Here is a 24,451-nt window from a genome sequence, read left to right on the forward strand (position 1 = left end):
CTCTTTCAAAAACTGCACAAGAGGGGAAAAATGAGATTGACAGCGTTTACCTTAAAAAATAGAAGACAGATAGCCAATAAAGAGTGCTGAGGGGAGGAACAATGACTCAGTCTTAGGGAACAAGTGAATTTAATGATGAGGTCTGCCCTGAAAGAGACGCTCTTGTTTGGCTTAACAAGTAGCCTGACAAAAGGGGTCATTCTTACCTCAAATGAGGTCAAACATCATTTTAAACTAGGACAATCTAATAGGAACTGGAGGAAAATGGCAGGGAACATATACTGAACACAAAGGCAGGCCAAGAAAGTTAGGCTATCTGTTGTTAAGGAAGGGGAGGCACATATAAAGAAAAGGAGAGGAGGAGGAGGAGGAGGAGGAGACATGGCGAGACACAAGCAAGATGAGGAGTGGAGAGCGACTCGGGGACCTGTGAGATGACAAGGAAGTAAAGATGAAAACATATGAAACTTACATAGCCATCATCATAGGGACTCATAGAGCAATATCCCTTTGTGGACAAAAGCATCACACACGCAACAACACAAACACACAGAAAGAAGTTGATCAGTTCAAAACAGAAAGAAACAAGATTTCACAAGCCAGAGTTCAACACCAAAATGAAGGCCACTGACAGTAAGCATGTCTGTCATGGAATCAATGTGGAAAGTTTTGTTTCAGTTTAGAGCATTTCTGTTGTATCCAGGCTTGAATTACAGCTATATGGGGGGGGGGGGGGGGGGGTATCTTTTCACAGCCACGTCACAAATATCAAACAATGGAAACAAGGATATGAACGTTTTTATCAGCCTATAGCTGCTTAAATGGAATATTTCTACTCTACAAGCTCCTTTAGCATACAATCAACCATATGGATCATTTGCATTTTGTGGTCATGTTGTGTATATTTACTTTTCTAACAAGCCTTCCACACTGATGTGTATTAATGCAATGCCGGGATCCCATCATCTGTTGTCAGAAAACTGTGGGATTACTACATTAATAAGACCAATTGACCAATATCTGTGACATTAGGCCCTGAGGGCAGTTTTCTCTGCAAGTATTTATAGGACTGGCTCCCATCAGCAGTCCCCCGCTTGACATTTTTCATGCTTGTATCATCTTAATCATCTTGCCTCGAGGCCTTGTGTTGTGTTATTCTATCAGTGAGATGTAAAGGAGAGAGAGGGAGAAAAGAGAGGCACTCTCACTCACAGTGCCAGGCCTGGTGAAGTCAGTGCTCTGCACCACGCTCTGCCTCATCTGGCTGCTGAACAGGCGAACACACACAGACTGCAGGTACTCAGGGGAAATCTGCAAAAAAAAAACACAGCAGGCTTCTTGAGCTTTGTATTGTGTGTGAGTAAGGGGAGGGAGGGCTGTGTTGCCATAATAACTATGTCACTAGTGGCATAGTGCACATGAAAGTGTGTGCATATTAAAAATAAGCAAAATATGGTATTTTATGTTACATTTTTGCATATACAAATGTGACAAACAGTCAAATTAAAGCCTTTATGTCTGTCTACTGTTTGTGTGTGTGCACCACTCATTAGCGTCAGTGTGTGTGTGTGTGTGTGTGTGTGTGTGTGTGTGTGTGTGTGTGTGTGTGTGTGTGTGTGTGTGTGTGTGTGTCTCTCTCTCTGTGTGTCTGCCTTGTTCTTGTCTCTGTGTAGCCTGTAGCTGTAGTGTTAAAATGTGTTTGTTTGCTCTACAGTCAACCTGGCATACCATTTTTCCGCTGACAGTGGCCTCCAATGAGTCAACCAGCTCAGCGGTGATTCCAATAAGGTTGTGGTAGTCGGCTTGCATCTTGTTGAACTTCCGCATGTAGCTGGTGATGCGGCGGTCCGACTCAACCAGTTGGAGCTGTAACTGCTGCATTGCCTCTGTGTCCGTCATGCAAACATGCACAGAAAAAGGTTGCACAAAACAAACACGAACGAATAAACTGCATTCATATCACCAGTAACGCTTATGTGGCTGTAACAGTCATAACATATCAAATGTTTCTTTTTGAGAATTGAAATAAAAAAATGAAAAGATGGATGTTTTTTTATTAACCTTTTACAAAGATTTTACACACTACGTCTGCAAGTCACTATGCAAGATATGAATTCTATCCTTAAATAAATATTAACCTTTATCAACCTCTATCTGAAACCAACTGCAGCACTAACAGAGCTCCAGCACAAATATTTGGCAAAGCTTCTCACTATCCCTTCTGTCCTTTCAAATCATTGTGGGCTGTCAATTACACACAAAAAAATCAAACTTTTTCACCAGAAAAATAAGTAATGAATTAACATATGAATATGACATTACTGTATGCTATTTTGTGCTGTGGAGTAGTTCAACAACAATCTGAATTTGTTGTATAATTTAAACAGCACTATTTGATTTTCTGTCTTCTTTAATGCAATTAGATAGTCTGTAGTTGGTGTCTGTATCTTCCATATGACAGATATCATATGCCAGATGGACAGACACACTCCCAAAAGTAGATTACTTGACAGGGACATTTACCTTTAGTACTTCTTCCACCCTCCTTCTGCATGATGTCTGTTAAAGAATACACACTTGCACTCAATTGAGCACCATCAAACATTTCTATTGTATTTGTTTCCTTATCCTATGCTCCCACCCAGAGTAACATTCAAATCAAAGGGTATATAAAGATGTAATGTCTTGCTTGAGTTTGACAGAGCACAAGACAAACACATGGTATATTTTACATCCTGTTTCAAGCAGGCATAATCGTCACAGACATTTGTTTAGGATTGACTTAATCTACCTCATCTATTTCCTTGTATGACCAGATACCAGTGTTGATATAGAATCAATACCAGTTTGTTTTAAAGGGAGGGACATATTAGTTTCCAAAATTCCTGTGGACCAACCCCTTTGCATGGGCAAACACAGCTGTCATTCAGTGTGTTTACATACACTTGAGTAACTGTTACAATCATCTTTCACCAACAAGATAATTTTTTAAGCGTAAACATTTGTTTTCATGTGTGAGTATGTCTCGTCAGCTGCCAAACATTCTGCCTGTCAAACTGTTTGCACAGTGAAAAATTATAGAAGCTCGATAACCTCTCTCCTTTATGTTTTACCAATGTACACACAAGACAGATTTTCTTTGGTCAGCCCTAACCCTAACCCGCTGGATTTCCAGTAAAGGCAACAATTCTTGTTATCCTTCACTTGCCCTTCTGCTCTGAAGGGGTAAGGGTGAGTTAGTGTTACTTTAGGTCATGCCATGCTCAAACCTAGCCATTTATAAATGCAAATCAGACAAGAGTTGTTTGCAGGATATGAAACAACCAGATCTGGGCAATAGTGTGACTGTTAATGAATTCTTAGGTCACCAAAAGAAAGGCTTCTTATTTAAGATTTAAATGTTGTTAGGACTCACTAGGGGACCACATGTTTCAAGACTCCAAGAAAGCTGAGCCCTGGGGGTTCACACCCAAAGTATGAAGCTCCACCTATGGATCCAGGTTATCAAAACTAGAGATTCCCCTCTTATCTTTCTCTTTTTCTCCTCCAGCTGTGGCTGGAGCAACTCCTTGCTCTTGTTCACCTCCAGCTGCTGAAGGAGCAGCTCTCAGCTCCTCTTTCTCCTCACAGCTCTCTGCTCTCTTGTGTGGCCTGCTCACAGCAGACAAACACAGAACTCTTTCTTTACGGCAGAAAACGCCAGAGCCTGCCTAAGACTCAGAAAAGTTTTCTAGTGCCAGCAGCTACCACACAAGTCTGCTGGCTGGTTTAACAAGTACAGGAGCCACAAAACAGAGTTAGCTTGCCACTAACTCTACACAAAGGACTGGACCTGGGCCCTCTGACCTGCACGACTGGCACACCAGACTTACACAGCAAATCCTGCATCCTTTCAGCTTTGGAGCCAAACTCTTCTCAGCCTGTCTCTTCCATGGATTCACCAGCTAAGAAGCAGAACACCACAAAGCATCTCTTTCTTCAGGGACTGGTACCAACTGGGCATAGCCTAGCAACATGGTGAAGCATAGCACGGCTAAGCAAGGATGTTTAACTTACTGTACATGTATTGATTTGGCTAAGGTTATTCACTGAACTATCGTTGTGATGTCCGTGTTGTTCATAGTCAGGTTATTGCATAGCTACACCGCTAGGTTAGCTAGGTTAATGTTAGCATGCGTAACACATGTTACACCCAGTGACTAGGCCTTGCAACTAACCTCTTCCTAACCTGGCACCTTGATCCTACATGAATTGGTCTTGAACAGAGAACCACACAGTTAAGAGGTTTAAAACCTAGTTTTGCAAACTTTGGTTCAAGCAGCACATGTGGTTCAAGACACCACATGGTCCGGCCTTTTATCTCAATAGTAAATTGTCGGCATGCCACCCAGTTCAATGGCAATGTAAGAAACTTAACTGAGCACTTGGTAGATATTATATAGACTTGTTTTTTTCCAACTGTACAATTATATAGCTACGGTGACTGGCAGTTGGGTCTAATTTGAAATTCAGAACATTTTAGATTTGCATAACTGATATTCATATACGCCATAGAACAACAAAGGCAGACAGCAAAAAAATATTAAGTCACCCATCTGTATACTGAAGGTTTATACAAAAAATACACAGACCTTTTAGACATATTTCATTTGTCATTGCTTGATTAAACACCTTTGTTAACTGAAAGTCCCAATTTGTCCTGTTCAAAAGCAGGCCAGTGTCAGCAGCTGAGACAGAAATATGAACTAGTTAACCTTTCACAAAGTTCTCTGCAATGACATGTGAGTCTGCCACAATAAAGGATACATATAAATTCAGCAGCCTTGGGCTGTTGGACGGCTTCAGTGTCACAGACAGAAACTGCTCAAGCTTATCCTTCAACTGTGGAATCCAGGAATCCTTAATAAACATAACGTAGGTTAGAAGAAAATATGGTTATGTTCATTCAGGAGGTGGCACTGGGTCATAATGTTGCATATGTAATAACTAGTTGGCAATTACCAACTAGGTAATGTTCTATTAGCTGAGCACCTGGAAAAGATTTTTGAAGGAGGGGTGGACAGTGGGGTTGGGAACAAAAGGCAAGGCATAGTAAGGCAGAAACTCTGTGGTCTGGCTCAGTGCTGCTCCCTGAGTCTCCAGGTACTGTTTGAAGTGGGAAATCCTCTCCTCAAACTCTGCCTGGTCCTGGAAACAGATTAAGGGATCTACTGTTAATTGGTTTATTTAAAGTCCTTTGGCAAAATTTCAAAAGACTCATTACATCATTTAAAGCACTTCTTCTGTTGCATACACACATTCTCTTCAATATATTTTCTCTTGAGCCGCTACCACCACAGAAAACAGGAAGAAGAAACCATTTTATATAACATCTCTATAAATGCATGAATTTAAACTTTAATGACCTGCTCAGTGAAAATTGCACCACGGAGGTTATAAATTATATAATTAGTGTTTGAGTAGTACAACAATAATATCATAGATTGTCCACTGTGTTAAGAGAGCATGCTTGACCTGTAGCACAGCCTACTGGACAGTTTGAAAAACAACACATAGTTATAATCAACTACAGGGTTGCACAGCATAATGGGATTTTGTTTGAATGCTATTGTTAAATGAATATTTAAACAAAACAAACAAACAAACAAACAAACAAACAAAAACATGGATCCACATACGTGTCTACCAGGATGCCCTTTCAGTGGGTAGATGGTGAAGTGGATGTGAAGGTGGAACTCCAGGCTCTGGGCCTCAGCGTCAGTGTCTTTTATTTCAGAGGGAATATTCTCTGTCCACAGTTCAAAGAACACCTTGTTGTCTCCATCATCAAAAGCGCTAAGGAGGTCTTTCTGTGTGGATAGACAGAATAAAAGAGAAGTGAGTAATTAGGAAAAAACAAGAATTATGCAAAGATGTCATTTACCACCACCAACAAGAACAATTTGCTAGTTTTTTGACCATTTTACTTACATATGACACAATTATAACTGATAAACGACAGCATGAGCAAGACTTTTAAAAAGACCAGCCAATGCTTACAGATAGGATCGATAAAAAAGAAACTACAAGAATGGCTTTAGAAAAATATGTTTTAAAACACATGAGTTTGCAAAGTCTTAACTCTATCTTCTTCAAAATCTGAGCTGCTTAGGGACTATACCATATAGAAAACTGTTGTGTTACATAATATAAAGATTCATCAAAAACACAGGTTAATATTTCTAAGGCTGCAATAACTGCATGTTAATAATAAGCCATGTCTCGGAGTAAGTCCTTCCCACTTTTCTCCAACCTTGTCAAATCCTGCTCTTCACAACTGGCATCCTACAAAAATAATCAGCCAACCTGGTGGAACAACTGCTTATAAGAATGTTATCACTTACCTGAATGGCACAAGTCTTTGAGTCTCTGAGAGTACTTCCTTGAGGCTTTGAGACGAGCTTGCCTTTGCTTTTGCACTCCTTGTCGAAACTGCGAACAGTCTCTTCAAATTCCTCAAACTTAAGGTACTACCAAAGACACAAAACAAACACAAATGCTGTCAGTTCCAGCTTAATCAGTGCAGAACAAAGCTGCATTTCAAGTATCATTTTGTTGATGTCCTTTATCATTATAAAACCATTGAAATTAAACAAGCTGGACAAACCCTTCTTTTATGTGAATCCAATATCATGGTTTTATATATGGTTTGGCATATTGGAGAGGACATGGGCAGCTTGTTTAATATGATGGACTTGTTATGATGCTCACACTGGTCTGGATACTGAACAATGCATTCTCAAAATGTTTACCTCCTTGATCATTCCAAGAAGATTGGCTTCAGTAGCCAAGATGTCCCCCATCTTGGCTGACTCCCTGGAACTCATGTGAGTGCCCAAGACTTTCTAAAACACCTAAAAACAGCAAAGACTCCTGCTCCCATTAAATAACTTTAGTAATCCCGGCATGTATTCTGCAGAGCCTGCAAAGACATGACACACAGTAATTTACATGTTAATTCTACAAGTGAACATTAACAGGAGAAACCCAAAGAATATTACAGAGCGCCTTTGTTTTTCTCAGGTGCAGCATTTTTTTGAGTACTTGTGTTTTAGAGACCAAAATTCAGGTAATACTGCGATACAAATGTTTTGATATAACGTAATAGTAATGTTCTTAACTAAAAAACACAGACATCTCACTTTTTACTGGCATTTAAAGCTGTACTAGTGCCCACAGAATTGTGGACACACGTTAATTTTTGAGACATGTTTAGTCAGTTTTTTCTGCTTTTTTAATTTTAAAATACATAACTTTAGTCTTCAACAGTAAAGTTTAACATCGACGTTACCGAAAATGTGGCAAACTAGTAGCTAGGCAAGCTAGTTAGTTAGCATTATCTGACGTTTAGAGAGGACATCAACATCATTCTCACCTTATTCGCACATCGTGCAGTTGGTGAATATACGATTATAACGCTTTAAATGTTTTTATCCGCAACTGAAACGTATACAATCCATATTCAGCAGGGCTTGTGGGATTCACCTACAATGATATTAGCCACCTAGCCATTAGCTAGCAACGGTACACAGATGGGACGCTAAAACACCTAGCAACCAATGCCTGGGGAATGCAGGCTGGAAAGTAGAAACAAATGTCGTAAATAACGATACGCTTTGTGAAAGCATCCCGTTTGTTAACTATTTATTTCTTAGAGAAATTAGTAAGAGACTGTTTAAGATATATATATATATATATAAAATGTGGAAAATGTGCTTTATTTACTTTAGTTTTGAACACTACAGTGACGACAGCTAGATAGTTATACGATAAGGTTAATTTTTTTCACAATTTTGTTTGTATTCGTGTTTTTCAGTCATATTTAATAATAATATTTCGCCCACCTATTTCAAAATCAACAAACGAAGCAGCAACGAGGATTTTTACCCAACCGGAAGTAGTTTACGTGTCAAAGGTCGAGCACATTGTTCCTGCGCGGTTCAGTCTGTTTCATATAGTAATGAATGAAGTTTTTACTTAAATAGGAACTGTTGTTACACACGTTGGCACAGAGAGAAACAGAGTGACTGCGACGTTAGTTTCTGCGCAATATAATATAATATAACGTAACCACTTCATCTTATTTGAGGTAAGCATCGGGAATTTGGTGCACAACATGCTAAAGCTAACAGCTAGCCTCAATAGGAGACACTTGAAGTTTATTTATGACAAGAACTGTTTGGCGAGTTCAGACTTCTGCCTGTCGTTGCAGTAACGTTGATGAAAAGTTTTCTCGTAACACATGGATGTTAGATTTGAAATACGTTTGCTATAGTTGCTCTCTATGTTGCAAATGGGCTCGATTGAATGAGATTTAGCTGCTCATCAGTGGGAGATAGTGTTTTGAAGTAGCATTTTAATTCATCATAGGAAGCATAATAAACTTATCTACACACTGGCAATATTTTAACATTCAAATAAGGATCGTAACAGATGTGTCACATATAGTTTAATTATTATCTGACATTTCTTAGACCAATAGATGAATTGATTAATCGACAAAATGAACGGCAGACTAATCAATAATGAAGATAGGAGTTAGTTTCAGTCCTTGTCTTTTCTCATTCTACCTGGCATCAGAAATGCATCATAACATTGCTTGTAACATCATATTTTTCCCATCAAAAGATTAAATATGAGCACCTGGTGATAAAATCAGAGCTTCCCAAGCATGTCAGTTGTCTTTATTTAAACTTTTTTTTATTTTTTAAAAAGACTGCCTAATTGATGCCCTTTTTCTCTTGTCATTTCCATGTTCCTAAGCTGAGTGAAAGATGGCTGGAATTCTGTTTGAAGATATCTTTGATGTAAAAGACATCGATCCAGATGGCAAGAAGTTTGACAGAGGTGTGTGAAATGTCTTTATCAAGCAAGGTTAAACTAGGTGGGGAATCAAAACCAGCCTCCAGCCAAATGCTTGTATATTGTCATAGTGATTTTGTCTACTACTGTAGTGGCCAGCTCTGCAGGTAATCAGCCATCAGGCTCCTTACTATTCTATAAACCATCTAAGTGTTGGAGTTATGAAAATTATCATGTGACTTTGGAGTCCATTAGCTAATTCATTAATGGAATTAGTCAATAAATTAGACAATAAATTCAAATGATCTACATATTTGTTTGTTACTAATTTTAATTATTTTGTTTTGAATTATGTGCAAGGGATTTTACTGTATCAGCTTAAAATGGTAGCATTTATCAGTTTATTTCTGTTATAATCATGTATCATCTTCCATTTAATAGTGCAAATAACTTAATCCAAACTCTGCTTTTACTGCTTATTCACCACAGTGTCTCGTCTACATTGTGAAAGTGAGTCTTTCAAGATGGACCTCATCTTAGATGTGAACATTCAGATCTATCCTGTGGATCTCGGTAAGGAAGCAACCTTTTTGTCCTTGTGTTTATTTATTTCAAGATAAAGGTTGGAAGTCATTTAATGATTGTTTTTGGCTAACAGTCATGATTTCCAGCTTGCACACAGTATGGCCAGAACAAAACAGTTATTTTTCTATATGTAATCGGAGTAAATTTGCATTACTTGACAAGTGTTCACAAAACTGTTTGGGTACACTCACTTGCACCCTCACTGTTTGACTTCTGTTTAAAAATTGGTTCATGTAAGTGAGCAGCGTGAAGCTAAATGTAATACAAAAAATATTCCTCTGACTTCTATATGTGCAACTTTTACATAAAGGCACAAAGCAACACACCTCAACAAATCATCACTAACTCAAAATGTGTCTTCAAGGCACAATATAAACCCAGTGTGTACTCATGTACCCATCTTATTTAGGCGACAAGTTCAGACTGGTCATTGCCAGCACGTTATATGAAGATGGAACACCAGATGACGGGGAGTACAATCCTCAGGATGACAGGCCGTCCAGGTACAACGTTTGCTCTTCTGCTTATTAAGTCATGTACTTTTACTATCAAATGTTTCTAGACGACATTTTTATTAACAGAATATCCCAGTGCCATTATTCTATACACTCTTAGAGGGACTTTCCCCTGTGGTATAGAGTATTTTATTGTTGGTTTGGATTTGTGCTCTCATTACACTTTGTTCCATTTTTTTCAGAGCGGACCAATTTGACTATGTGATGTACGGGAAGGTTTACAAGATTGAGGGTGATGAGACTTCAACAGAAGCAGCCACACGCCTGTAAGTGATGTTACTTTTTTTATTTAGGCCGTATTCAGACCAAATCAAGCGGTGCGGCATTCAGCCGCAGGGTCTAGCGGAGGTGTGGGGGGGTTGTGGGCGTGTTTATTTGTGCTCTAGAACATAACCGCTGTGAAACAATCAGAAAATAACATTTTATTGATCTGATTCACCGGCTTTCTCGCTACCAGTGCTCCCTCTCTTCATTCACTCTCTAGCTCGCTCGACCACAGCTGCGCTCTCTCTCTCGCTCTCTTTTTCTCTCGTCTTTTTTAAAATGAGTCGAGAAGCTGACAGCAAAGTCTAACTTTACTGTCAACGTTATCATGTGAAGAGAAATGTCCTCCCCTCATCCTAGTAATGTCTTTGTGCTCCCTCATGGCAGAGTTTACAACGCACTCTGTCACTTTTAGTCACTCAGCCTCAGCTTATATATATGTATGTTAAAATGCGTTAATAAATTTGCCAAATAAACCATTTGCATAATAACAAGTAGCATTGCAATAGTTATTAATACATTATTAGTGCAGTAGTTGTCACAGTAATATACTGAAATTGCCAAAGAAACATAAATTCATTTAAAGTTTGTACAATGTTTTTACATTTTCAGCATTTTAATAGTATCAATGTAAAAATGTTCACATTTGCAGCCTTCATTTTCATATAATAAATCCAATAATGTAATTTTTATTATGTTACCCGAATAAAACACTATAGGTAGTTTGTAAGTGAATTATTGTTAGTGCTCTATTGTTATATGTTGTATATTACAATAACAGAAAGTCATTAATTTTTCCAACAAAAGTCTCTGTGTGAAGTTTCTCTCTTTTTAGCTTTAATCCAGTAGTATGAATGTTTTCTCCCTTCTTTCAGCTCTGCCTATGTGTCTTATGGTGGCCTCCTCATGAGGCTGCAGGGAGATGCCAACAACCTTCACGGCTTTGAGGTGGACTCCAGGGTTTACCTCCTCATGAAGAAACTGGCCTTCTAAAACCCAACTCTGCTCGCCCAATTACCTCGGTTCTTCCACTGCCACAGTCAACCTTAAGGTCTTACTGAACTGCATACTGAAAACATCGATATTCTCACGTCTGGAGTACATGACCATTTCTAAGAACTACTCACAGACAGAATACATGGAGGTTGTAGAAAACATATTTTAATTTTTATTTTCATAGCACAAATTGTTTCCTCCAAGGAGATGGACAATAGACTGAAGACTGTGACACTTAAGAACCGTTGCAACCTCCATCTACTGGCAAACTGTAAATAAAGATTTTTTTATACATTATTCTCTTATCTTGGATCATCCTTTTTTTATCTTGACATGTTTTTTTTTCTTTTAGGTTGTCTTCCAACCATACCGCTCAACTGTTTAGCTGCTCTTTCAAGTATATTGAATTAGGTTTTATTTGTTCTGTAATCAACACTGGGGCTCCATTTGTAACACTGTTTTAATTTTAAGGACAGAAGACGAGCTGTAGGTCACTGGGCAGGTGTCTAAAACATTACATGGCCTTTGGAAAAAGCTATATACATTATACATATTAAATTTATATTTATTAATGACGTACTGATATGTTTTTTGCAGATATCCAACAACGCTACGCATTAAAAAATATTTTTATATACTTCCTGCTTTGTACTCAGATGGATTTAGAAGAACTACAATTCTCAGGCCACAGGATTGGGAAATAAGATGTCAAGGCAGGGTCAGTACCATATTTCCTCGGTGTGCCCTTTGTGTCTTTGCCGTACAAAAGATGACAGGTAACAAGATAAGAGAGAATAAACGTTAAAAGAACAATTAACATGAATGACATGGCATAACATGAATTAACACTGTTAGCGTGAAGACTAGACATAGAAACAGTCTCTGAATCAGTCTCAGCTTAAGGTCCATTTACTAGTCTTTCCACAGGTTTCACTATATCTCAAGGTCTAACTAGAGCAGGAGGAGTCAGTAGAGCTAAAGGAGGAACAAGCTCTACTCATTTCCTTTATGTTTAATTTCTTGAAATGTATCTCGTGGATGGAGTTTGCTCAGTTGTTGCAGTGAGCACTGGGAAAAAGTATTTAAGAATCGGTCCAGCCAAATCAAGAAAAATATTTTTCTATATTTACTTTTGGTGTATCTCACCATACAGATATTTGTAGTAGATGATTTATTTTTGCCCAAGTTTTGAGATACACTACTCTGAGATTTTTGCTATGACTCTTATACAGTAGAGATGAATGGAGTGTCATGCTCACAGCATTGTGAGAAATTACATTTAAAACAATGGAACAGTCGGCAACATCTCTTTCCAGAAACAGGGTTCCGGTTAACGGACTAATTACACTTAATTACACTTGGACTCTGAGAGAAGGGTTCTCCATCACCTTAAATCAAAAGTTCCAAAAGAGCTTGCAATTAAAAGCAGCTTTGAAGCCAATTTTCTGAGGCATTTATCTTTATGTGTGTAGCTCTCAGAGTTTTTTTAGTGCCATGAACAACATCAAAGTAGCTGCTATACCTCATTCGGCCTTTAGCTTTTTCTTTTAATCATCTAAACCTGTTTTTCACTGTTTGTATGAACAGTCCAAATTAAACTGCCTGAGTATTTAATAAAACATTTAAAGTTGAAATGTTGACTGTGTGCTCTGGCAAGTATTTTAGAAAATTAAAATATTTTGCTCCCAGACAAGAGTTTATTACCCAGCATGCCACAGGCAACTGCTCTACATTTGCTTTGATGGCAGCAAACTAAAATGTGGACTCTGAGACAAAATTGAATTAAGGGTAAGGCTGAAAGAGGCAGCTTTTGTGTGGAATACAAGCTTCTCAATGTCAGTGGTAATGGATGTCACAGGATGGAGGGTAATACTGCCAATGACTCACACAGGCTCCTGATATATACATGGAAAGACCCTTAACCCTTAAACATTTGAATGTTGGGATGTTGTAAAATGAGCTTGTATGGGGGGGGGGGGGGTTAAAGCTAAAAAGAGAGAAACTTCAAACAATTCTAATTGTGACAATGTGGGTTTAGCGTGGACTACAGAAGTGACAAAGTGCAACCTGCACTCAAACTGAGACCATATGACATGCTGCTAGTAGTCTCCTGGAGTAGGATTGTTTAACCTTGCATATTAGGCATTTTTGAGTATTTGAGTAACAACCTTGTGCAGTTTAAAATAAGATTGTCAAAGGTCTTTTTTGTTGAGATTTACATGTCCAACTACTACAGTTTAGGTTTACTTTCCAACACTACAGACCATTTTCCAAATAGTTTTTTAGATTTTGCAGTTCAATCTCTGCCTTATAGTCATTTTTTTGGGTCAAAATTACATTATTTTTATAAGTGCATGCATCTGAACACAGAAACTGTGTGCATTCTGTCTGGATGGTGTCAGGATTCAGTGTTTGGGATTGGCCCAGAGTACACCAAAGTGCATGTTGCCCACCGGAAGTGATGTATGTCGGATTAAAGTGCGCAGGAGCATCCCGGGTCTGTTTGGTTGCGCAATCTTGCAGGTCGAGTCTGGTTACCTGCGAGTTTGCTACGCTTTACAGATCCAAACTGTTGCCGTGCACCTTCACTGTTGACATACGCGGAACAATTCGCATTTCTACAGCATTTTAAGTATTTCTCACGCTGGTTGCAGACAGGCTTGGTAACATGTCTCTGCATTCAGCTCTAATTGGAAGCACTGCACTCGGGATTATGTCCACTGTGGTGTTTTGCAGAGAGACTAGAATGGAAACGTATCTTGAAGAATAATGAAGGTGACCAATCGAAGTATAGAAAGAACATTATAGCAGCAACACACGATGGATACTCGACGGAAAAAGAAGTTAACATTTTTCACCATTGGACTCATCTTTCTTCTAAGCGGTATAGAATATGGTGAGATCTGTTTGGTGGCTTTATTCATGTTGTGTCGCAGCACTGACACTGACAGTCTGTGTTAGAATGGGACTCATTTTCATTAATGTAATTATGTTATATATTGTGTTGCAGCTAATCACTAATTGAGAAATTGTATATAGGGACAATGCTTATCAAATATCATTGTCACAACAGTTTTGGGGACATATTGTACTGGAACTTGGTGGTTTGTCAAGTAATCAATGTTGGAGCTTCTTATTATCTTGCATTTCACAGTTTTACACAGTCCTTACATGAGCTTGTCTTGGACAGAATTGGCCAGAACTGTAAGCAGGATATACTGTATATACTGATGTGAGGAGTGAGCCTTTAGCCTCATGCTTCTGAGGTACTCATTTAACTGTTCAAATGTATTTTTAGTTAATTTCATCTGCCTACATGCTTTAACTACATTATGTATTTGTTTTTTGTCTAAAAAGTGAGCCCTGTGAAATTTGTGTATAACTGTAGAATAGAAACTCTTCCTTGGGTTGTTAAAACCCCAGAATACTCCAAAACAATATTGAGGATAGGAGCTTGTTCTCACCTGAACGAGACTGTAGAGCAGTTAATTTTAACTGAAACCTGGGTCATGTCAGGAAGTTGTTGAGGCCTTTCACACTAACGCAGCTTGATCCATGATTGCATCAATACCTTTAAGACACATTCACTGATGACATCTGTGTGTTGACTCAATTGTGTGGTAAGTTCAGTCTGTATTTTCATGAAAAGAATTTCTGTGGTTTTCCAGGCCTTAAATATATCAACACCTCTTTTACACCGTCAATAAGACTCGACTAAAGACTATGGTATTAGATTACATTACAGTGTGCAAGGGGATTCTGTTTTCTGTGACAAAGAAGCAAGATTTGATTTTACAACAAATAGTTTTGTCACTCCCACATACAGATGTCTTTGTCAGGGTCAAGAAACTATGGAATTTCGCAACAGACAAGACATATTTACTCTGGAATTTTCTGAGAGCACGCGTCATTGTGTCTTCTGACCCAGGAATTAGATTTGAATTGTATTGGGTCAGCACTATCCTTTGTCTATGTGAGGCATTGGTGGGGGAAACTACCACTGCAGCCAAAGTTGCAGGTCTCTCAGCATTACCAGCATGAACACAAAGAAGGTTTGAAGTTGTAAGTAAGGACTACAACATCCAGTTGTCGTCTTACATTGGTTGTAGATCTTCATTTGAAGCAAGTCTAACTTATTTAATCAAATCTTTCCAAAGACTATTAGAGACTTGTGGTTGTCAGGAAGCTCTAATGTTAGGTAAAATATACATTTTCAGTTCACTGTGAGTTTATTTCTATAAAGGTAAATCTATGTATGTATGTGTGTAGCTCTGCCCAAACACAGCATCTGATAAATGTCTCTGTAGGGCTCAGGGGAGTCACAGGGTTGCAATAAAGATTGCTCAGAAGCCATGGGGATGCAGCCTTGGTGATTCTGCTTACGTACAGGCAGCCCAGCAGAGCTACAGTATGGTTGATTTATTTCCAAAAGGTTACTGCTTACTTCCACAAAGGGCCAATGACACAGATGACTGAGCATAACGGGGTTAAATAGTGTACGTACCACAGATTTACAGTTGACAAGGTTTACATCATATGTGACGTAATGTATTCCAGTTATAGTCCAAGACCCACAATGTTTTTTGAATCTAGCTTTATAGTATTAACATTAATATCTAATACTATTTATACACGTATAGCTTATACATATGAACATTACCTGTTCCCCAGCAGATAAGGTGACAATAACTGCTATTAGCTAGACATGAAGTTACTAGCTTTAATATTTAATGTATTTGATTAAAGTGTGTTTTTTTGTTTTTGGGGGGTTTTTTGCCTTGAATTTATTTTGGAATTTTGAAAATTAACTTCCAGAGTCAGATAGAAACTAATTCCCCTCGCTTCTTTCTCCCCAGCTGTGATATTGCCAACAATATGGAGGTACTTGCAGACTTTAAATGCAGCACCTTACTTCTTGGGTTTGGCTCTATCAGCATTCAGCCTGAGTGGTCTCCTCACGGGACCGCTGTTTGGTCACTGGTCTGACAGAACACGAACCACCAAGAAGATCATCTTGTTTGCCAACGTTTTTGAGATAGTTGGTGAGTCCACACTCCTCTTGCACTCATATATTTTTTATAGCCACTACTGTTGCCTAGGATTCAAGTTTAACCACTTGAACCCCAATCATATCATGTACTCAGTCTCTCATTTCAAAAGCACAAACTCCATTTGTTGTTCTATTTGAGGTTTATTACTGTATGGGACCTTTACTCTATTTTCCCCCTTCTTTTAATTTTTTTCAGGTAATTTCATGTACTTCATGGGCTACTCCAAGTGGCTCTTACTGTCAAGCAGACTGGTGGCAGGTGAGTTTGTACAAAGTGACACTACGACTTATGATTTTGTAAAATCATTCCAATCCAATAACTCTGCCCTGGTTGTCTGCTGTTAAGTTTTTTTTTTTTTAAACATAAAATGATGAATAATTATATTAGAATGTATAAGTAACCCATTTCACATTATCAATAGCTATTAAACACTGGGATACATTATTACCTTAAAGACCATATGTAACTCAATAGCATCCACAAATCCCCACATTTCAGCTCAGTGGTGATGTTTCCAAACTCATTTTGACCTGTTTTGATAACTTTAACTCTGGCCTCATGTATTTTAAGAAATATGATGATATGAAATAACCGATGATGATCCTCTCGAACCAGGACCCAGAGCTCCAAGTTTCACCCTCAATGTTTCATTGCTGTAATTTATTCATGAAATATGTGTTTTCCTCAGGCATCGGCACAGGTGCTGGCTCATCCATCTTTGGCTTCCTGACCAGAAGCACAGCCCCAGAAGATCGCGCCACTGTATTTGCCGCTGTCATGGCATGTCGACAGGCTGGCCTTCTGATTGGTCAGTCTGCTCCTCTGCTGTTTGATGACCATGATGATAATAGGCTGCTAATCATTTGACTTTAATTATTTTGAATCTGGGGATGGACTTGTTTTCTTTACACTTAAAATACCACTAGCTTACTTGGGATTTCCAGATTTGAGTGGACTGACAAAATAAATTGAGCAGATTAACATGGATGACCACATGTTTTATTTTTGCCTTTGGTGCAGGTCCAGCATTTAACATCTTCCTGAGGCTGTGTGATTTCCACCTTGGTCCTTTTGTGGTCAATAAATATACTGCACCAGGGGTAGGGAACAAAATATTTGTATAGCAAGAAGATGTGTAAACTTTGTGACACATTTTTACACTCCTCTTCTTCCCCCACAGTTGTTCATGTGTCTGCTGTGGATTCTCCTTCAACTGGCTGTGGTCTTCATGTACTGGGACCTACCACCTATGGAGAGAGGGAAGGCCAAGGAGAGTTCGACAAGCAAGAGCAAGGAGATGGAGAACAAGCAAGGACTTATGGAAGATGAGGAAGAGGGTGATGATGAGGGAAAGCCACTAATGGCGTCCCAGGAGCTGGCGGGTTCCTATGGCTCAGTGGTGACACCCAACCCAACCAGGAACCACACCTCTGCTGCCCCCCATGCGATACTGAATGATGTCTCGATGCCTTCTTCTCCCGTGCCACCAGAGTCCCACGAGCCCCCCAGCCACTTTAAGAATTTCAGCGTAACCCGAGGTAGGTGGTTGGGAGTAGTTGTGAAGCTTTTGGTTTTGATATCATATTTTGGGGTTAGTAAAAAGCTTGAAAATTTAAATCTAAGGTCTTAATAGTAATTGAAACAATTCACATTCATTTGTTAGAGGCTGGATTTCTTATTATCTAATGTGCATGTCCTTACTAACATTAATAATATATTAATCATATCTACTGAACATAACTGGACTTGATTCTCTTGTCTACTTCTTGCCCATTTTCCATTTTTCTGGCCCAGTTTCACGGTTTTTATCTGCTAAATACACCCGTTTTGTTAGCTTTGATTCTTCATTTCCCCTATTAAATTGGACATTGCCACCCAAGGCAGCACTGAGAGGAATACGCCTCAAATGTGGTTTTCTGAAATGTGCTTAATTTGTCTTTCTGTCATTTCTCTCTTTCGTTTGTCCCTGTGCTCTGACCTTGCTGTTGGTCTCCTACTCTTCCTTCTCTGTCCGCTCGCCTCTGACTTGCACTTTGTGTCTGTAGAGTTCCTGAGAGAAGAGGTGGTTGTGCTGCTGGCTGCTCAGTTCATCACCCTCTTCAATCAGACAGCACTGGAGGTGCAGTAAATAACACACAGACAGAAACACACATAAATATTGTGCAATTTTTTTAAAGATTATTTTTTTGGCACTTTCTGAATTTATTTGACAGTTGAAAGTGCAGAGGTATGACACAGGAGTAGAGAGAGGGCTATGACATGCAACAAAGGTCTATTGACGCTGCAGTCATAACCAGTAGGCTAGGGGGGAATCCAAATGTGATTTAATAAGACTTTCTTTAATAAGGTTCTTTTTGTATTTCTTTAGTATGGTTTCACTTTTTTTTTTAAAGAATCTATTGGCATACTTTTTTTTAATAATAATAATAATAATCTTTTTTTTTTCTAAATATTGACTCATAGAAAGTCCTGAAACACATGAAACCACACTAGGAATGGAATTATCACACACCATTGGCAAACATTATTACACAATCACGCAAATGTGTGACTAAGATAAAAACGACCTGTTAAGTATTTATGCATTGTTCCAACATCTACTGTACACCATTCCCTCCTCAGACCATGGTGACTCCACTGACTCAGAAGTACTTCAACTATGGGGAGCTGGAAAACAGCGTTATGTATTGTCTCTGCGGTGTGGAGGTGATCGCTGGCTTCGTGTTTGTGCGCTGGCTGAGTCAACGTGTTGCTGAGCGGGTGGTTCTGGCCATCGGCCTCGTCATCTGCAACATCTCCTGTATCTGGTGCCTCATCTTCCTGGCTAACCCACTGGGTCAGTCTACACAGCACTTAAGAAAATCCCCGCCTTTGTTATTGCACAAGCACACTCGTATCTTGACCCGTATGTATATATCATAAATATTAACTCTGTTGTGTTTTTCTGTTTTCTCCTCTGCTACACCTTTTCTGTAGGTGGTTTTCCATGGCAGCTGACAGAGTTCATCATTGGGGTGTTTTTGCAGGTTTTGGGGTTGCCATTTGTAGCTGTGGCCCAGGTTTCCCTCTTCTCCAAAGTCACTGCAGAGAGAACACAAGGTGAGAAACAGCACCATCTAGTGTCCAGTGTTAGTCACATGTACCTAACATGTTTTGTGTGTTGAGCTCTTATGTTTCTTCATGTCTTTCTGGTTTTACAGGTTTCAGTCAGGGAGTACGTCGCTCAGTTGGCGGTCTAGCTACCATCCTGGGCCCTCTGTGGGCTGGTGGCCTTACTGGGAACATGTATATCATGATGGGAGTAATGATGGCACTCCTGGCATTGCTAACAGTAAGCAAAAGGAAAAAAGCATGAGGAAGAGAAAAAGAAACAGGATCTGTGTCTATTTTCACCTTGTGTGACCAGACATTTCCACAAATGAAAATTCAATGTATAGAGATTATTTGCTTCTGACTCCATATTTGTGATGCATTGTATGAAAGTAATGTCAGTAATGTCACTGGCAGAGAGAATAATGATTAATTGCCACATCCTTTTTAATGCAACCTTCGTGCCATGTGCTAATATAAATAAAAATAGTAAGCATGTGCCAATGTGCACAATGACTGTGACTGATTAAAATTGGACTTCAAAATTTATGTAAATCATGTTTCTGTTCCAAAAATTTTAGTGAGAGTTTTTTAGCAGTGAGAATCTAATCAGAACTAATGAGAAACAAACAAGCCACACAAAAGGGTTTAAAGCTATGATCAGGAAATGCAAGTTGACATCTATAGCCAGCAGCTCCTCTTGCATTAGCGAACAAACAAGCAAAACAAAATGCTTGTAATGAAGCGTGGCAAACCACAGCCCAACAACTAAATGTTTCCGCTATCATTGAGAAAGAGGAAAACAAAAACTTGTGTGTGCCTACTGAGAGAAGGACTCAGCATGCGCACTTCCAAATAGAGGTGAAGTGGCTCCAACTTGCAGTTCTTTGTTCCAAATTGTGTCCACTATGCTCATTTCTTTTTCTCATTATTCTCAATACGAAGGACATGCTGCAGTACATTGTTGACAGTTCTGAAGCAGGTTTTATTGTAGCATCAAACTTTAAAAGTTAAGACTTTGAGCCAGATCACTGCACTTCTGCATCTTTGGTTTTTAGGAGCTTTCAGGATTTACTCAGCAACTAAGTGAAGAAAAGTTTATGAGATTAAAGCTGCTGGAATGTATTTAAGAGAAAAAAGAGGTTGCCAAAGATCGACAATAGCATGTGATCTCATTCATTTAAAATGCATTTTATGGGTTTTTTTAAAATTAAGATTTCTTCTTGGATTGATATTGCCTTTCACGGACACATCACATCTTTTCTTCAGTTATCTTCAACCTTGAATCTAATCATAGAAAAAGAAAATAATTAACAAACAGAATTTAAAAGGAATGTACACGAGCATTACATTTTCTTTTAACATTGGTCTAATATTGTTTAATACAGATGATGCTGGCTTTCTCATATGACCGGCTGGTTGAACCTGCTGCAGAGGAGGAAGAAGAAAGCCCAGAGAACTCCGGTTAATCCAGCTGGAGAAGTGGATATGAAAGGTAGCTATAAAAAAATTAAACATAATGCACACAGACCTGAACTAGTAACATTCAAAATTTGAATTTTGTTTCACTCAATGATAAATTATATATTCATGTGTATTATTACGTTGTTTTTAATTTGAGTGTGGAAATGTTTTTTTGGTAGGTAATATTTAGTGTAATAGCTTTTGGAAGGTAGGTCAGAAAGTAAATATACTTATATTAGCAATATTTCTACCATCCAATATTTTTTCTTCTCTTTTGCCAGAGTAAAGTGGGAGGTTCCTGTCCTGCGCCTCACAGACCCTCCACAGTCCCACTCCGTGCTTTGGGACCAACGTGCAGGGTGATAATACACACCAACAGCACACACCTCACGAGTGCTTCCCTAAAGCTTGGACTCGTCAGTTTTGTACACAGAGGCTGATGAAAGTACTGATTTGGTGTATTTGTATATTTCCCATGGAAATATGGAATCGTGCTGACACTGCATGTGTCCAAGCGTTGGATGAAAATTGTTTCCATCCATTTGTGTTTTGCACTAAGTACCAGCGAGGTGCATCACACATTCTGCGTGTGTTTCAGCACATGCAATATAACACTTATTGTTAAATTAACATGCCAAATGGTTTATTAAATGGTTTATTAAAGGTTTAGCTGACTTATGTCCTTGTGCTGTAGGACAATTGGCCTTGAAGAAATATGATTTCAGTCATATTCACATTTATATTCACATCCATTTTATTTACATCTGATATAACAAAGGTTCTCCCTGAACACAGCTAAACAATTGCAATAACTTTATTTTCATTGCAAATTGCAAAAATTAATTTAAATGCTGAACTATATATTTTGTGAATTAATTCAGGGTGGCTGCTACCATTCAATCAGTGTGTTGAGTGTCTAAAAGAACTGCTAACTCTAAGAACTGAATTAATCTGGGTTTTAAGTGAGAGTTTTTCATCCCGTGGTGATAAAAATGCTGTTTCAAAGGTTTCACAGGGCTTATCCCAACCATACAAGCAATGCAATTCTCAGGGAAATGCTCAGTACCTGTAGTTTTTCATGTGAAAATGGTCCTAGGTTAGATGGTTAGATATTAAATTTCACAATATCACCTGAAAGTATAACTTAAAAAACTTTTTGATGAAAGTGGCTATTTAAACTTTTAAACTTCTGGGCGTAGAGGAGATTAAATAATAAAATGTGTCTTGCTTTGCTTTGCTTTGAAAAGAGCAGAGCGATTAAAAAAAAAAAAAAAAAATTCTGTTTGATGCTGGTGTAGTACATATTTTCAACACTGGTGGGCACTCTTAGTCTTTCTTCTGAAGTATATCATTGCCATTACTGAGCCTAATGTTTAGTATGTAATCTCAGTCATCCAGAAAACTCCATAAGGTCAAGTGCAGTGTTACAAAAATATTTAAAAAATCTGCTTTATTGGAAACTTTAGTGCTTTCAAAGTCTTGTAGGTGTTTTAGGTTCACAGTATGATAGAACATGCACATCAACCAGTCTCAGAACAGTTATTTCGAAAGGCTTTAACTTATGTCTTATATCTCTTGAAGAATCTGTTCAGGTTTTATTCTCACAAATTAAAATTATGTTGTGAACTGAGACTATTTATTTCCTATTTATTATGCATTTATTTATTAGATATTTTGTGGGCACCTAACATGTACATTAACTTTTTTTGTATTCCTTGTCTCTATACGGAAAAGATAAATCTTCCACTATGCTTCATTGACTTGTGTTTCATTATTCTCTCAGGAAACAGTGAGTGTGTGTTTGTGAACAGTTATTATGAGAGCTGAGCAATAACGTTGCTGTTACAATACTTATTGCAAGTTTAATTTTCATGTATTTCTTTAATTGTAATTTTTAGCAGGTTACATGTCATCAACTCAAAGGCCAATACATTGAAACATTGTCACAAGGTTTTTGATACATTATCAGATTAAACCTAATGTAAATGACAGTATCACAGAGTGGTATGTGTGGAGGATAAATATCCTGCTATGGCACTTTTAATTAAAAAGAACATAAAAAAAAAATTAAATCAATACATGTAAAACATAATTTTATTATGGTTAAATAATTGGATCATTAATATTAATGGTGTTTATGTAATAAAAAAAGCACAATTTTGAAAAGCATTTTTTTAAAAATAGTGATTAAATATAAATTATATATATAATATAAATTATTACAAATAGTGATAAAAAACATAAGAGACTTGTTTCAGTCCTTTTCAAAAACATTTCAGTTATGTGATTTATCTAATACAATACACATTCATCTAATATTTATTTTTTTAAGTTCATCTACCTTATTTTTATCATATCATTTAAAAAATATTTTTAGTATATTTATTTATTGATTTATTTTTTGCGAGCACGGAATTAAACATTACATTAGTGCACTGTATCCGGGTTAATGGAGCTAATACTTATCTGTGGTCTTCATTTACAAAAATGTTTATTTTCCCTTTTGATTTTTTCAGAAAATACTCACTATTTATAATAATCTATCATTAGTAAAATATCACTGATAATATAATAGTCAGTATTCAATTATAATTTCACATGGTATGAAAAGAAGAGAAATAGAAACAACCACAGTCAGATTAACACGGTCAGTTCTTACAAAGTATTTTCCCGCACTTAAAGCATATGTTGCTCAAAAGTTTCAAAGTCTCAAAATTTCCCCCAAACACGCCCTTAAATGTAACACAATATTTGATGCACAATCGAGTAAAATAATTTTACCAGTGTAGATACATTGAAGTTATTTGATATGGTTATAAAATACATAAAATATATAAATTTAGAACTGTAAATAAAATCAAAATATATAAAATTGTCTAAAAAGTTAAGGTTCATTTTAGAAACTTTTTAAAAATAGCTTATTGGACATTATTTGAATCAACAACGTCCACCCTGGGTTCACTTCCCACTTCGTCACGTTTCAAGTGATTTAGGTCCAAAACTCTAAAATACTGTAAAAATATAAACATTTGTGGTTCAAAAGAGAAAATTAAAAAATAATTTTGATGAAAGAGTATACATAAATACTAAATCTATGAAAAGTTAAATGCATAAAAAATGTGAAAAGGCAGTGTTAAAAAATATTTTTGACATTTACCCTTTGTTTTTCAGATTTCCCCCCCCTTTATTATGATACAGTAACACAGAATCTGAATTATTCTGAATTAAATGTTAATTAGTCACGTTTTTGCAATGCTATTTCAATAGCATGGCATACTGCATTTCCTTCTAAAAAAAATAAAAATAAAACAAAACATTTTATTCAATATTTTGTTGCAGGTAAATTGATAATGAATCATATATAGAAAAAAATATTGTCAGCTAATAAGGAATTTAATTAAATAAATAGACAAGAGGCCTTCTGATTTTGCAGATATATTTTAGACTAAAGCATATTTTTACAAGTTACACAGAAACCAGCCCATTTCTGACATTGCAGTTCATAACATGTGTGTTGACCATTAAAGTGGATGAGGCCCCGCTTGGGGTCGCTGTCACTTTGCTGAGAAAACCAAGAATGAGGGCGAAGTTGAGGTGTTTTCTGCTCATGACGACACGTCGTCTGCCTGATGACATGGTGGCGAG

At 37.7% G+C, this 24,451-nt stretch overlaps 3 protein-coding genes across 6 annotated transcripts in view; 2 read left to right on the plus strand and 1 right to left on the minus strand.

Annotated features, from left to right (window-relative positions):
* The window catches only part of LOC137187664 (lisH domain-containing protein ARMC9), a 30,929-nt gene extending 23,278 nt beyond the window's left edge, over window positions 1-7,651 (minus strand). Inside the window, exons 1-10 of one of the 4 annotated variants that reach the window (XM_067596729.1) lie at window positions 7,415-7,638; window positions 6,792-6,961; window positions 6,384-6,509; window positions 5,679-5,849; window positions 5,032-5,187; window positions 4,807-4,899; window positions 2,524-2,548; window positions 1,729-1,886; window positions 1,213-1,311; window positions 473-508 (exon numbers count right to left, since the gene is read on the minus strand). In XM_067596729.1, coding sequence (XP_067452830.1) covers window positions 473-508; window positions 1,213-1,311; window positions 1,729-1,886; window positions 2,524-2,548; window positions 4,807-4,899; window positions 5,032-5,187; window positions 5,679-5,849; window positions 6,384-6,509; window positions 6,792-6,866 — 939 coding nt within the window. In that variant the 5' untranslated portion in view covers window positions 6,867-6,961; window positions 7,415-7,638. Of the gene's footprint in view, window positions 1-472; window positions 509-1,212; window positions 1,312-1,728; window positions 1,887-2,523; window positions 2,549-4,806; window positions 4,900-5,031; window positions 5,188-5,678; window positions 5,850-6,383; window positions 6,510-6,791; window positions 6,962-7,414 lie in introns of all 4 variants that reach the window. The other 3 variants (XM_067596731.1, XM_067596732.1, XM_067596730.1) reach the window with 3 other exon arrangements.
* A 284-nt stretch (window positions 7,652-7,935) lies between these two features.
* polr2h (RNA polymerase II, I and III subunit H) lies at window positions 7,936-11,498 on the plus strand. Its single transcript, XM_067596733.1, has 6 exons — window positions 7,936-8,128; window positions 8,803-8,886; window positions 9,331-9,414; window positions 9,836-9,929; window positions 10,124-10,207; window positions 11,081-11,498. Exons 2-6 carry the CDS (start codon window positions 8,814-8,816, stop codon window positions 11,196-11,198), a joined length of 453 nt encoding a protein of 150 aa, XP_067452834.1. The 5' UTR covers window positions 7,936-8,128; window positions 8,803-8,813; the 3' UTR covers window positions 11,199-11,498.
* A 2,185-nt stretch (window positions 11,499-13,683) lies between these two features.
* On the plus strand, window positions 13,684-22,562 carry mfsd8l1 (major facilitator superfamily domain containing 8-like 1). The gene is made up of 12 exons (XM_067596734.1): window positions 13,684-14,097; window positions 16,058-16,243; window positions 16,448-16,510; window positions 16,941-17,060; window positions 17,273-17,352; window positions 17,433-17,790; window positions 18,298-18,371; window positions 18,875-19,088; window positions 19,229-19,351; window positions 19,453-19,583; window positions 20,731-20,837; window positions 21,088-22,562. The coding sequence occupies exons 1-11, from the start codon at window positions 14,022-14,024 to the stop codon at window positions 20,809-20,811; spliced, it is 1,506 nt and encodes a 501-aa protein (XP_067452835.1). The 5' UTR covers window positions 13,684-14,021; the 3' UTR covers window positions 20,812-20,837; window positions 21,088-22,562.
* The last annotated feature ends 1,889 nt before the right edge of the window (window positions 22,563-24,451 follow it).

The sequence above is a fragment of the Thunnus thynnus genome, chromosome 8 (assembly GCF_963924715.1).
Source record: "Thunnus thynnus chromosome 8, fThuThy2.1, whole genome shotgun sequence".
NCBI classification, from domain to species: domain Eukaryota; kingdom Metazoa; phylum Chordata; class Actinopteri; order Scombriformes; family Scombridae; genus Thunnus; species Thunnus thynnus.